The sequence below is a fragment of the Salmo trutta genome, chromosome 36, assembly GCF_901001165.1.
Source record: "Salmo trutta chromosome 36, fSalTru1.1, whole genome shotgun sequence".
NCBI lineage: Eukaryota > Metazoa > Chordata > Actinopteri > Salmoniformes > Salmonidae > Salmo > Salmo trutta.
Window position 1 is genome coordinate 31866475 of NC_042992.1, and position 14848 is coordinate 31881322.

The 14848-nt window shown below is 44.1% G+C and overlaps 1 protein-coding gene across 1 annotated transcript in view; it reads right to left on the bottom strand.

The window, feature by feature from the left end:
* Positions 1–1372: 1372 nt before the first annotated feature.
* LOC115175881 (ectonucleotide pyrophosphatase/phosphodiesterase family member 2) overlaps positions 1373–14848 on the bottom strand; it is a 35767-nt gene continuing 22291 nt past the window's right edge. The window contains exons 24-25 of the mRNA XM_029735487.1: positions 11205–11358; positions 1373–1740 (exon numbers count right to left, since the gene is read on the bottom strand). Of these exons, the coding sequence (XP_029591347.1) occupies positions 1570–1740; positions 11205–11358 (325 nt within the window). The 3' untranslated portion in view covers positions 1373–1569. The remainder of the gene's footprint in view (positions 1741–11204; positions 11359–14848) is intronic.

The following is a 14848-nucleotide window of genomic DNA, read 5'->3' on the forward strand; positions in this document are numbered from 1 at the left end:
TGTATTAAGTGACATGAATATGTTTGTTAATTGTGCTGAATCTGTAGGACTTTCAATGAGTCAACTGTTCTGCAAGCAGGGCCGTTATCAGTAGTAGATTTAGTACAGTACGCTCAAAGCCAAACAGCCAAACACTGCACTTGACTCCACTGTCATAAACATCATATACCAGTTGTTAAAGTCGCGTTATAACACAGTAATAAGAGCTTATAACAACTGAATAAGCACTTTTAACACCCATAATACCAATGCACACCACTAGCCTGTTAGCTAACCTGAAAAACACTTTGTGTCACCAATAAAGTATTACAAAAAGTTGTCATTGGTGTCTCGACTGTTTTTAACATTTGCTATGTCATCCTTATGTAAACCTTATGTAAGTGTAGGAGGTGGCAATAAATTCTTCACACCAATTACAAAGACACGTCAGGCTATAGTAGATCATCACTCTGCAGTATTAATAGATATGACCAGTAAAGTACTTAAGTAAAAATACTTCAAATTACTACTTAAGTTGTTTTTTGGGGTACCTGTGCTTTAATTCACTAGGTTAATCTTTTTGACAACTTTTACTCTTACTTCACTACATTCCTAAAGAAAATAATGTACTTTTTTACTCCATATATTTTCCCTGACACCCAAAAGTGCTGGTTACATTTTGAATAATTAGCAGGACAGGAAAATTGTAAAATTCACGCACTTATCAAGAGAACATCCCTGGTCATCCCTACTGCCTCTGATCTGGCGTACTCACTAATCACACATGCTTCATTTGTAAATGATGTCTGAGTGTTGGTGTACCCCTGGCTATCCGTAAATTTTAAAAACAATAAATGGTGCCATCTGGTTTGCTTAATATAAAGAATTTGAAATGATTTATACGTTTACCTTTGATACTTAAGTATATTTTAACAATTACATTTACTTTTGATACTTAGGTATATTTAAAACCAAACACTTTTAGACTTTTACTCAAGTAGTATTTTACTAGGGGGACTTTACATTTTCTATTAAAGATATCTTTACTTTTACTCAAGTATGACAATTGGGTACTTTTTCCACCACTGGATATGACCTCATCTTCCTGCAACCAAAAGCTTCCATTAACCTAATCCAACCCATTTCTCCACTTCCCCAAACAAACACTTAATTCACAACACAACACTTTCTCTCAAACCATACACAACAAAAGTCTAATTCCACTCCTATTTCGAACACAAGAGCTCTCTGGATTAGTGTGACGAAGTGGCAGCATTATTATCCTCTACATAATAAATATGACAAATACTATAAAAAAATATACACCTAAGGATCAGACATGTACTGGGGAGAGAGAAAGAGAAAGAGAGAGACCCCACTGGGCACACACTGGTTGAATCAAAATAGTTTTTCACGTCATTTTAATGAAATTACGTTGAACCAACGTGTAATAGACGTTGAATTTACATCTGTGCCCACTGGGACAAAGATGGGAGAGACAAAGAGGGGAAGTGAAACACAGTATGAAAATTGAGAAGAGAGGGAAAACGATACAGAGATACAGTGAGAGTGAGTTCGTGTGTGTCTGTTTTAGGTGTCACTCTCGAAGGTGTGCAGGTAGGTCTTGAGGGAGAGGGTCTGGGTGTAGTTCAGGGTGGTGGAGCGGTACAAGTCCAGGCCTGTGAGGATCTCCACGTCTCTGACCCGCGCTGTGTGCAGCTTCAGCAGCTCCTCCACCCACTGCGACTCGTCCTCTGAGCTCTGCAGGACCACCACAAGACAAGATGAGCATCTTTTGTATGTGTGTTACATATAAATCATATGTAATTTGGACATTATTATGACCATCAGCTGGCTCATTCAATCTCTATATTATTTATAGAAAGCATTTCAAAAGACTACACACAGAGTTACAAGGTCATCAATATTGATAGAGCGGAAATTACAATGACGTTACCAGAAGAAAACATAGCTGCATTCATAGGAAACCCACTATATGACCGTCACAAGTAGGGCGGTTGCAGTGAAGGTATTATCACCACACCGGTGGTCACGAGTCATGAAGGCATTCAAATTCCACATGACCGTTTAGTCACGGTAATGAGTCATCTCCAAACTCTGATGCTGCTGCTGGTCATTAGTAGCCTACCAAACATGCTAACTGCCTGGTACTCAGCACTCTATTGTCCCTCTAATCACTCTGACATCAATGCAAATGTATTTGAAAATGTAATCAAACACTTCATGGGAGCCCATGAGCTCATGTTGTGCAACTTTTCTATAGGCTATGCAATTGCGGGAGAAAACAGAGTGATGGCCGCAAAATAAAAAGAGGAGGATCCCATCAGCTTTCTATAGGCTAGGCCTACTATAGTTATTTCTCAACTCTCCTAATATTAAGCACATTGCTTATATTTACAACAGGAGTATAGCCTACCTGACTGACATGAAAATAAACCATGGGGAAAAGCGTCCTTCATTCACTATTTAAGTGCATAGATTAAATAAAAGATTTGCCGCTGCCCCTGTTTTGATACAGGTGCATGATAATAGTCCATTCTAAATCAATACAAATGTCACACATATATTATTTAGTATATGTAAAGACAGGATTAAACCAAGAATAGTCTGATGGGTGACAATATTAGCCTATCACTTGTGAATGATATATTATCACTTGTGAATGATGCCCAGCATAAGAAACAATGGCATTTTTTCTTCAACGTTTTTCTAATCATAGTGGTAGTCTACACCTCATGTAGCCCAGCCCATAGGCCTATATGATTTAATAAGGTTAGTAACTAAAGTGGCCAAATAATTTCTTAAAATTAAGCACATGAATCCGTTTTACAAGGGGTGTAGAGCCTAACTGGCATATATAAGTTTCAAGTTTGGAGAAGATACATTTCACCATAAAAACCTTTATAATTAAAGCATTACATGCATAACTGCATTTGCAGTCACTTTTGATAATGGTGTTTTCCGCTAATGGAACATTCACGCTTATAGCCTACTACCATGTGCACATTGCTGCGCTTATAATGTGAAAAATAGCCTAATAGCTTACCAACATTTTAAGCTACACTTTCTGATCTGTTGCTTCAGCCACATTGCATAAAAAAGTTTTTTTGATGCTAGTGGTTGTATTCATTTGGGATCTATCACATTCCACAACTGTCCCAGACTATGTTGGAATATTTATTTATTGCACAGAATAGGATAGGTTGACTTTTGTACTAGGGGGGGATAGTAGATTGACATAGGCTAGTGCTGTTTGTTAGGCCTACTCATCTTGTTGGTTGGCGAAAAGTAAATGTGGACAGTTCTTCCAATATCTTCAATATGCACCTTGGAATTGGATAAGGACGTGCGCAGTTGCGTCCCCGATTTGTCTGTCTTCACTTGTAGCCTGTGAGAAAGACCCGTTCACGTGACGGAGAGCAATGCGAGTGAGAGACGCTTCGGATTGTGCAGCACACTCAGGGAGAAGGGCACAATGCAGCACTACTGACATCGTGGGATAAGTGGTCATGGTCATGTAGCCTCAGACGATTAATTACAGTAAGTTCAGTAAAAGTTACAGACCGATAAGTGGCCATGGTCATGTAGCCTCAGACGAGCAATTACAGTAAGTTCAGTCCCTAATCCATCAATTACAGTAAGTATAAAAAATATACAGTGAGGGAAAAAAGCATTTGATCCCCTGCTGATTTTGTATGTTTGCCCACTGACAAAGAAATGATCAGTCTATAATTTTAATGGTAGGTTTATTTGAACAGTGTGAGTATCACGTCCTGACCACTAAAAGGGGTTATTTGTTATTGAGTTTGGTCAGGGCGTGGCAGGGGGTGTTTTTCTGTGTGCTTTGGGGTTATATTCTATGTCCTTTTTTCTATGTTTTGCATTTCTTTGTTTTGGCCTGGTATGGCTCTCAATCAGGGACAGCTGTACTTCGTTGTCGCTGATTGGGAGCCATACTTAGGTAGCCTGTTTTCCTTTGGGTTTTGTGGGTGGATAATTTCTGTTTAGTGTTGTTACCTGACAGAACTGTTTTGGCTGTCATTCGTTTCTTGTTTTGTTTAAAGTGTTCCATTAAAATATTATGATGAGCACTAACCATGCTGCGCCTTGGTCTGCTCCATTCAACAGCTATTACAGTGAGACAGAATAACAACAAAAAAATCCAGAGAAACGCATGTCAAAAATGTTATAAATTGATTTGCATTTTAATGAGGGAAATAAGTATTTCACCCCCTCTCAATCAGAAAGATTTCTGGCCCCCAGGTGTCTTTTATACAGGTAACGAGCTGAGATTAGGAGCACACTCCCAAAGGGAGTGCTCCTAATCTCAGCTTGTTACCTGTATAAAAGACACCTGTCCACAGAAGCAATCAATCAGATTCCAAACTCTCCACCATGGCCAAGACCAAAGAGCTCTCCAAGGATGTCAGGGACAAGATTGTAGACCTACACAAGGCTGGAATGGGCTACAAGACCATCGCCAAGCAGCTTGGTGAGAAGGTGACAACAGTTGGTGCGATTATTCGCAAATGGAAGAAACACAAAAGAACTGTCAATCTCCCTCGGCCTGGGGCTCCATGCAAGATCTCACCTCATGGAGTTGCAATGATCATGAGAACGGTGAGGAATCAGCCCAGAACTACACGGGAGGATCTTGTCAATGATCTCAAGGCAGCTGGGACCATAGTCACCAAGGAAACAATTGGTAACACACTACGCCGTGAAAGACTGAAATCCTGCAGCGCCCGCAAGGTCCCCCTGCTCAAGAAAGCACATATACATGCCCGTCTGAAGTTTGCCAATGAACATCTGAATGATTCAGAGGACAACTGGGTGAAAGTGTTGTGGTCAGATGAGACCAAAATGGAGCTCTTGGCATCAACTCAAGTCACCGTGTTTGGAGGAGTAGGAATGCTGCCTATGACCCCAAGAACATCATCCCCACCGTCAAACATGGGAGGTGGAAACATTATGCTTTGGGGGCGTTTTTCTGCTAAAGGGACAGGACAACTTCACCTCATCAAAGGGACGATGGACGGGGCCATGTACCATCAAATCTTGGGTGACAACCTCCTTCCCTCAGCCAGGGCATTGAAAATGGGTCGGGATGGGTATTCCAGCATGACAATGACCCAAAACACACGGCCAAGGCAACAAAGGAGTGGCTCAAGAAGAAACACATTAAGGTCCTGGAGTGGCCTAGCCAGTCTCCAGACCTTAATCCCATAGAAGATCTGTGGAGGGAGCTGAAGGTTTGAGTAGCCAAACGTCAGCCTCGAAACCTTAATGACTTGGAGAAGATCTGCAAAGAGGAGTGGGACAAAATCCCTCCTGAGATGTGTGAAAACCTGGTGGCCAACTTCAAGAAACGTCTGACCTCTGTGATTGCCAACAAGGGTTTTGTCACCAAGTACTAAGTCATGTTTTGCAAAGGGATCAAATACTTATTTCCCTCATTAAAATGCAAATCATTTTATAACAGTTTGACATGTCTTTTTCAGGATTTTTTTGTTGTTATTCTGTCTCTCACTGTTCAAATAAACCTACCATTAAAATTATAGACTGATAATTTCTTTGTCAGTGGGCAAACGTACAAAATCAGCAGGGGATGAAATACTTTTTTCCCTCACTGTAAAGGATGATTATTCTTCCAAAACACACTGGCAAATGGATGGATTAGGTATTGTCAACAGGGTTGTTGTCTCTAGTGTGTGGCAGGCTGGTTAATGGTAGAACTAAAGTGATTAAAGTTAACGGTAGAACTAATACAATAATTGGCTTATGGAAGCACTTCTCTAAGCGAGAGAAAGGTATATTATATATTTCTATATAAGCTATTTATGCTACCTTTTATATTCTTGATCCTAATGATATAGGCCTAGGTGTAAAACAGCTGAGGTGATAGAGAAACGACCCTGGAATAAAAAACATGTGTAGGGTGGAGAGAGGGTTGTTTTACAAGTTTACTCACAGCCATTACATGATACAACAGGATATCATTTGATGCCTAAGACACATTTTTACTGGCAGTCATTTGCGGTCGTTAGAATCTACATTCCTTGTCCCTTCTTCCTTTTTTTGTCGGAATATAACAGGATATAATGAGGACTACATGAAATATGTCTTGCATGTAATGGACATAAAAAAAGGACTGGTCTTGCGATATATTTAGGTGGTTTTCTCTTCTTTTTTTACGATCAACTGAATCCGATGAACTGAGCAGGCTAGGCTGACATGCTTATAGCCTGCTAGGACTTTCAAATATGAGCATTCATGTATACAGATTACAACTTCTCATTTCCGACTAATTGAAAATGTAATTTTGTTTAAAGTATCGCCCTTTCTTAAACAAGCCATACAAAGCTGGTTACAATTTCAGTTTAATCCTCCAGAAAAGAAAGAACAAATATCACAACAAATGTTATGGTTAAACTCCAATATATTGATTAATAAAAAAACATTCTTTATGGAATAAATGTTTTAAAATTATATTTATTCATGATATTATGAATAGAAATGGAGGAGTTGTCACATATGCAGTTATTGAAAATATATGGGAATATTTGCTCAATCCAAACTTACAACCAACTGATTGCAGCACTACCACAAACACGGAGGAGGCAAGTGGAAAAGGCAGAAGGAAGGGAACTTGTTTGCCTGCCATATATTAAAGATACAAATTGGCTGAAAGGAACTGGCATATATATAAAAATATTCCAGTTTCATCTGAGGACAAAAATGTTGACAGCTGCGCCATACAGGATGCAAAGTAAATGGGAGGAGATTTTTGATGTACCAATTCCATGGCACATGGTTTATGAACTGGTACAAAAAAATACACTTGACTCAACAATTAGAGTTTTTCTATTTAAATTATTCTATCAAATTCTTGCCACCAACAGAATGCAATATATATGGGGCATACAACAATCTCAAGTGTGTAGATTTTGTTGTGAAGAGACAGAATCAATAGATAATTTATTCTGGTATTGCCCCTATTTAGTTTGTTTTTGGTCACAGGTTCAGGAATGGTTAAAAAAAAATCACATCACAACAACAAAATTAACCTTACAAATAGCAGTGTTGGGCGATCTGGAAAGCCATAGCCAGTCAATAAATGATATAATAATACTCGTAAGAAAGGTTTTCATCTTTAGCTCACAATCTGTGGATAATATACGATTAGAAAGATAAAAAAATGTTGTCAAACATCACAACACAACTGAAAAATATATGGCACATGGAAACCAAACAAGGGCGGTCTATGGTGGTAGGTGGGATGGGCTGAGAGTGGCTGTCACGTTCGTTGGAATGAATATCAGACCAAGGCGCAGCGTGAGTAGCGTTCCACATCTTTATTATCAAGTAAAACTTAGCAAAATACAAAACAAACAATAAATGAATAAACGAACCGTGACTACAGAGATGCTATGTGCACTAACTCAAAACAAACAATATCCCATAACCCACAGGTGGAAAAAATGCTACTTAAGTATGATCCCCAATTAGAGACAACGATAACCAGCTGCCTCTAATTGGGAATCATACAAATCACCAACATAGAAAATAAACCTAGAACCCCATATAGAAAATATAAACTAGAACAACCCCCCAGTCACGCCCTGACCTACTCTACCATAGACAAATAAGAGCTCTCTATGGTCAGGACGTGACAGTGGCTGTGTCACAGAAGTTGTCATGGAGAGAAGAGGACCAAGGCGCAGCGGGATTGTGGACACTCATGTTTATTAAATAAAACACGTAAAGCATCCACTTGAAAAAAACAATAAACAGTACTTACAACAGCAACAGTCTTGCAGGCACATACAATGCAGTGCAAGGACAACCACCCACAACCCCAAAGAAAAACACACACACCTATATAGGACTTCCAATCAAAGGCAACTCAACACACCTGCCTTCAATTGGAAGTCCCAATCACCAACACAACATTTAACAAACACAAACCACCTGCCACATCCTGACCAAGACTAACACAATTACGCCCTCTGCTGGTCAGGACGAGACAGTACCCCCCCCCCCCCCCCCCTCAAGGTGCAGACCCCGGGATGCACCTAAAAAAAGAAAACACAAGAAAATCCCCAATACCCCAACAAACAATAACCCCTAAACAATAAGGGAGGGAAGGGAGGGTGGCTGCCGTCACCGACGGCACTGTGCTACACCCTCCCTCCCCAAACCACCTATCCTGGAGGTGGCTCAGGTGGAGGACGTGGACCTCGCTCCACCTTCGGCGTCGCCCACTTCGGTGGCGCCGCTAGCTGCGCCGGGCAGACGGACCACTCGGGCTGGGCCGGAGGACAGGAGGGCCACTCGGGCTGGGCAGGAGGGCCACTCGGGCTGGGCCGGAGGGCAGGAGGGCCACTCGGGCTGGGCCGGAGGGCAGGAGGGCCACTCGGGCTGGGCCGGAGGGCAGGAGGGCCACTCGGGCTGGGCCGGAGGGCAGGAGGGCCACTCGGGCTGGGCCGGAGGGCAGGAGGGCCACTCTGGCAGTTCCGGGCAGTCGGGCCACTCTGGCAGTTCCGGGCAGTCGGGCCACTCTGGCAGTTCCGGGCAGTCGGGCCACTCTGGCAGTTCCGGGCAGTCGGGCCACTCTGGCAGTTCCGGGCAGACGGGCCACTCTGGCATCTCCGGGCAGACGGGCCGCTCTGGCATCTCCGGGCAGACGGGCCGCTCTGGCATCTCCGGGCAGACGGGCCGCTCTGGCGGCTCCTGACTGGCGGGCGGCTCTGGCCGCTCCTGACTGGCGGGCGGCTCTGGCGGCTCCTGACTGGCGGGCTGCTCTGGCGGCTCCTGACTGGCGGGCGGCTCTGGCGGCTCCTGACTGGCGGGCGGCTCTGGCGGCTCCTGACTGGCGGGCGGCTCTGGCGGCTCCTGACTGGCGGGCGGCTCTGGCGGCTCCTGACTGGCGGGCGGCTCTGGCGACTCCTGACTGGCGGGCGGCTCTGGCGACTCCTGACTGGCGGGCGGCTCTGGCGACTTACGACTGGCGGGCGGCTCTGGCGACTTACGACTGGCGGGCGGCTCTGGCGACTTACGACTGGCGGGCGGCTCTGGCGACTTACGACTGGCGGGCGGCTCTGGCGACTTTCGACTGGCGGGCGGCTCTGGCGACTTACGACTGGCGGGCGGCTCTGGCGACTTACGACTGGCGGGCTGCTCTGGCGACTTACGACTGGCGGGCTGCTCTGGCGACTTACGACTGGCGGGCTGCTCTGGCGACTTACGACTGGCGGGCTGCTCTGGCGACTTACGACTGGCGGGCTGCTCTGGCGACTTACGACTGGCGGGCAGCTCTGGCGACTCTTGACTGGCGGGCAGCTCTGGCGACTCTTGACTGGCGGGCAGCTCTGGCGACTCTTGACTGGCGGGCAGCTCTGGCGAGTCTTGACTGGCGGGCAGCTCTGGCGACTCTCGACTGGCGGGCAGCTCTGGCGACTGTTGACTGGTGAGGCTGGGCTGACGCACTAGACTCCTGATGCGTGGGGCTGGTACTCAGCCTGGAGACACGCATCTCCATGCTAGTGCGGGGAGCTGGCCTGGGGCTCCATTCTTGCCCGCCAAACAGCCCTTGTGCCCCCCCAAAATTTTTTATTGGGGCTGCCTCTCGGGTTCCCTTAGCTCCCTTAACTTGTCCTCCCAGAATCGTCTTTCATCCTGCCATGTTCATTCATCCACCCTGTTCTCCTGTGGCTTCCTCCTCTTCCGCTGCTTGGTCCTTTGGTGGTGGGTGGTTCTGTCACAGAAGTTGTTATGGAGAGAAGAGGACTAAGGCGCAGCGGGATTGTGGACACTCATGTTTATTAAATGAAACACGTAAAGCATCCACTTGAAAAAAACAATAAACAGTACTTACAACAGCAACAGTCTTGCAGGCACATACAATGCAGTGCAAGGACAACCACCCACAACCCCAAACAAAAACACACACACCTATATAGGACTTCCAATCAAAGGCAACTCAACACACCTACCTTCAATTGGAAGTCCCAATTACCAACACAACATTTAACAAACACAAACCACCTGCCACATCCTGACCAAGACTAACACAATTACGCCCTCTGCTGGTCAGGACATGACAGTCTGAGGGTTGGGATTAAAGAGTTTGTTTGGTCATGTATTGTTGTTATATATAAAAGTACCATGTATGTAAAATGTATATGTTAAATGTATGTATATGTAAAAAAAAGGTTAAAAAAAGTAAGATATTTGTCCTCCGAAGAGGGGTCAGGTAGCCTCAGACGAGCAATTACAGTAAGTTCAGTAAAGGTCACAGACAAATAAGTGGTCATGGTCATAAACAGTAGCACTAATGAAAGACCAATGGTTGAAACAGTAGGCCTACACAACTTTAAGAGATACAGCCTCAAGAGTATACAATGAAAGGTCATTATCGTTATCATCATGAGACCAGAGGGTCATAGTGAACAAGTTATATTTTATCATAGCACTCCATTTTGAAATCCACAGTTGTATTGTGAAATTTGAACTTACACAGAAGGCTGCAATAAATGCCATCTTCTGCCGACAATGAAAAGAGGTTGTATTCTGACTTGAGATCTGTGTGCCCTTAACTCCAACTTTCGTGGAAGTGTCCCATTGAGATCAATGTAAGATTAATGCAAAGGTCAGAGTTGTGTGCGCTTATCTTGGCCCTGAATCAGGCCTTTATGAGTTAGTGCAGCAAAAGGTTAGTGGGAAGAGTGACCTATATTCATTCTAATGGCCACTCCAATAATTCAGTAGTGCAATAGAAGTCCGGAAATACAAAAGTGTGGTAAAGGCTGTTAGATTCTAAGTTGACTGAAGGACTGTGCATTGGAATGAACTAAGTACTTCCTCTGTCTACATCATTAAATTGTTCCCTTGAAATGATGAAAAAATATCATGCCAGCAATTTCTCTAAGACTTATGAACAATTCATTAGCAACAAAGTACCATGTGGTGCCAAGAATTTGTCAAGGGAATAACGTCAGTTGAATTCGTTTCGCCATGTAATTTCTAAGTAAATACCTTGTAATGGTGTGTGGTGAAATACATACACATTCAGAAAAAAAATGTGGGATTCTATTTCTATAGGTTCTAGATTCTAGATCTGTGGTTTATGACAATTTCCTGCGTAGGCGTCTTCAAGCAGAGACAGCCATAGACATAGTGCCCCCATGTGGTGAGAGAATTACCTTGCAGCTCTCGTCGTTGTCTGAGCGGTGGGGTAGGAGGAAGGAGAAGACATTGAGGGGGCCGTCACACACCCCGGCCGTCTGGTTGACATCCTGACAGCTGGTGATCACTACATAGTAGTGTGTGGGGACCGGAGCCGAGACTGCGGCGTATCTGGGGGTCATATATGGGTCACAGTCATAAGTAGTCACTTTAATGAAGATACAGGCAAGCACACACACGCACACACACGGAAGGGCGGCAGGTACCCTAGCTGTTAAGAGCATTGGGCCAGTAACCGAAAGGTTGATGGTTCAATTCCCTGAGCCGGCAAGGTGGAAAAATCTGGCGTTCTTGAACAAAGCAGTTAACCCGCAACAAGAACTGCTCTCCAAGTGTTCATTTTAGGCAGCCCTTTGCAACTCTCTGATTCAGCGGGAAACACATTTCGATTGAATGTATTGAGTTGTGCAACTGACTAGGTATCACCCTTTCCTTTTACACAGAAAGACGCACTGGTGCAGACACAAAAACAAACATGACCAGAGGAACCTCACCTGGTAGGTTTTAGTTTTTTTATAGCTTTGCTACTATTTTCACAAATATGTCGTGAATTTTCTAAATCTTAGTACAAAACTCCAAATTGGTAACACTTGTAACACAGCCAGTCTTACATCCAACACTTTTTTATTGTGCATTCATTTTGTTTGTAGACATCTTTCACCACACAGCCATTGATCCAAAATGTAAGTTTACTGTGAAATACACTGCTCAAAAAAATAAAGAGAACACTAAAATACCACATCCTAGATCTGAATGAATTAAATAATGTTATTAAATACTTTTTTCTTTACATAGTTGAATGTGCTAACAACAAAATCACACAAAAAGAATCAATGGAAATCCAATTTATCAACCCATGGAGGTCTGGATTTGGAGTCACACTCAAAATTAAAGTGGAAAACCACACTACAGGCTGATCCAACTTTGATGTAATGTCCTTAAAACAAGTCAAAATGAGGCTCAGTAGTGTGTGTGGCTTCCACGTGCCTGTATGACCTCCCTACAACGCCTGGGCATGCTCCTGATGAGGTGGCGGATGGTCTCCTGAGGGATCTCCTCCCAGACCTGGACTAAAGCATCCGCCAACTCCTGGACAGTCTGTGGTGCAATGTGGCGTTGGTGGATGAAGTGAGACATGATGTCCCAGATGTGCTCAATTGGATTCAGGTCTGGGGAACGGGCGGGCCAGTCCATAGCATCAATGCCTTCCTCTTGCAGGAACTGCTGACACACTCCAGCCACATGAGGTCTAGTATTGTCTTGCATTAGGAGGAACCCAGGGCCAACCACACCAGCATATGGTCTCAAAAGGGGTCTGAGGATCTCATCTCGGTACCTAATGGCAGTCAGGCTACCTCTGGCGAGCACATGGAGGGCTGTGCGGCCCCCCAAAGAAATGCCACCCCACACCATGACTGACACACCGCCAAACCGGTCATGCTGGAGGATGTTGCAGACAGCAGAACGTTCTCCACGGCGTCTCCGGACTCTGTCACGTCTGTCACATGTGCTCAGTGTGAACCTGCTTTCATCTGTGAAGAACACAGGGCGCCAGTGGCGAATTTGCCAATCTTGGTGTTCTCTGGCAAATGCCAAACGTCCTGCACGGTGTTGGGCTGTAACCACAACCCCCACCTGTGGACATTGGGCCCTCATACCACCCTCATGGAGTCTGTTTCTGACCGTTTGAGCAGACACATGCACATATGTGGCCAAGTGGAGGTCATTTTGCAGGGCTCTGGCAGTGCTCCTCCTTGCACAAAGGCGGAGGTAGCGGTCCTGCTGCTGGGTTGTTGCCCTCCTACGGCCTCCTTCACGTCTCCTGATGTACTGGCCTGTCTCCTGGTAGCGCCTCCATGCTCTGGACACTACGCTGACAGACACAGCAAACCTTCTTGCCACAGCTCGCATTGATGTACCATCCTGGATGAGCTGCACTACCTGAGCCACTTGTGTGGGTTGTAGACTCCGTCTCATGCTACCACTAGAGTGAAAGCACCGGCAGCATTCAAAAGTGACCAAAACATCAGCCAGGAAGCATTGGAACTGAGAAGTGGTCTGTGGTCACCACCTGCAGAGCCACTCCTTTATTGGGGGTGTCTTGCTAATTGCCTATAATTTCCACCTGTTGTCTATTCCATTTGCACAACAGCATGTGAAATGTATTGTCAATCAGTGTTGCTTCCTAAGTGGACAGTTTGATTTCACAGAAGTGTGATTGACTTGGAGTTACATTGTGTTGTTTAAGTGTTCCCTTTATTTTTTTGAGCAGTATATAATGAGTACATTGGTTTAATCACAAAAACATAACGATATCTTTGCAATTTAGTTATTTTAACAAAGTTAATCCAATAGAAAAACATGTAAGATACATGTTCCAAAATTGTCCTTTAAATGCAGTATGCTACAGTACTGTACACTACAGTACATTACACTGTTTTCACATAAGGCATTATACTTGCACTACCCATAAAAATGTACTGATCATCAAATGTCCATAATTTCTATCCCATGTGTGATCAAAGGTGTGATCATTGAAGACATCTTTCACAATGTAATGAATTGAAAGAAATGAAAAAAAAGTCATGTTTAGCAGCACTAGTTTGCATCAAGCCTGTCTTGAGCATTTGGCCATAAGTTGTCATCGAAATCACAGTAAATATCCTCATTGTTCATGCACCTGCGGAAAACCTGGCGAATCCAAGCCTGACATACTGTAGGTCTGAATTGAAATCATTGCATGCCTCATCCATGGCCTTCCACCTGTATTGTAATCGTGTATTGTATTTTACAGTATTGTATTGTACTTCTGTATTGTAGTGGTCCTGTACGTGGTTCAGTTCATAAGAGCATGGGTCAAGCAACTAGAGTTTTGGGTTTGATTCCCACTGTGGTCACATTCCAAAATGTATGGACTGTTGTCACTTTGGATATAAGTGTGTGCTGTATAAATGGCATATATTATGACACAAAGGGGGAAATACTAGCCCAGACCCATGATTAGCCTCATCGAGGCCGGTGGGGGGGGGGGGGGGGTCGAGACTACGTCAACACTGTACGAGGCCACCAGAGCAGAAAACAAATCTAGTTGTAAACTCCCCTATGAGAACAGAGAGGAGCAGACAGGCCCCTAGATGGGGATAACCTTAGAACACATCTAAGATATTACTGAGGTGTACCACATTGGTCGTAAAAGAAGTCCAGTGGACGTTCCACCTCCAAAACAAACGGCAAAAATAATCATGCCTTGCCATGTGTAGTTTCAACAACAACGCAACTAGTAAAATGCTCTAATCATGTGTTCCGGTAGGATAACATTTCAGAATAAATCGTTAGGATAACTGGTTCCCTTGAGTACCAGTACCAATGCTACCACAGTCAGTCCAGCAACAATCAGTAAGAGGATTAGACCTCACAAGTCAAATTGCTATTGATAATAGCGACAGAGGAGTTAGTAGTCACTCAGGGTGCAACACGTGTAAGGGAATCTCCAGAACACTCTTCTGATGGTTAACACACATGCCACTAATAAATAAAACCCTCCATTCAGGAGAAAAGTTATTAGAAGTCATGAAACATGATCACACCGCGTACGACTGGT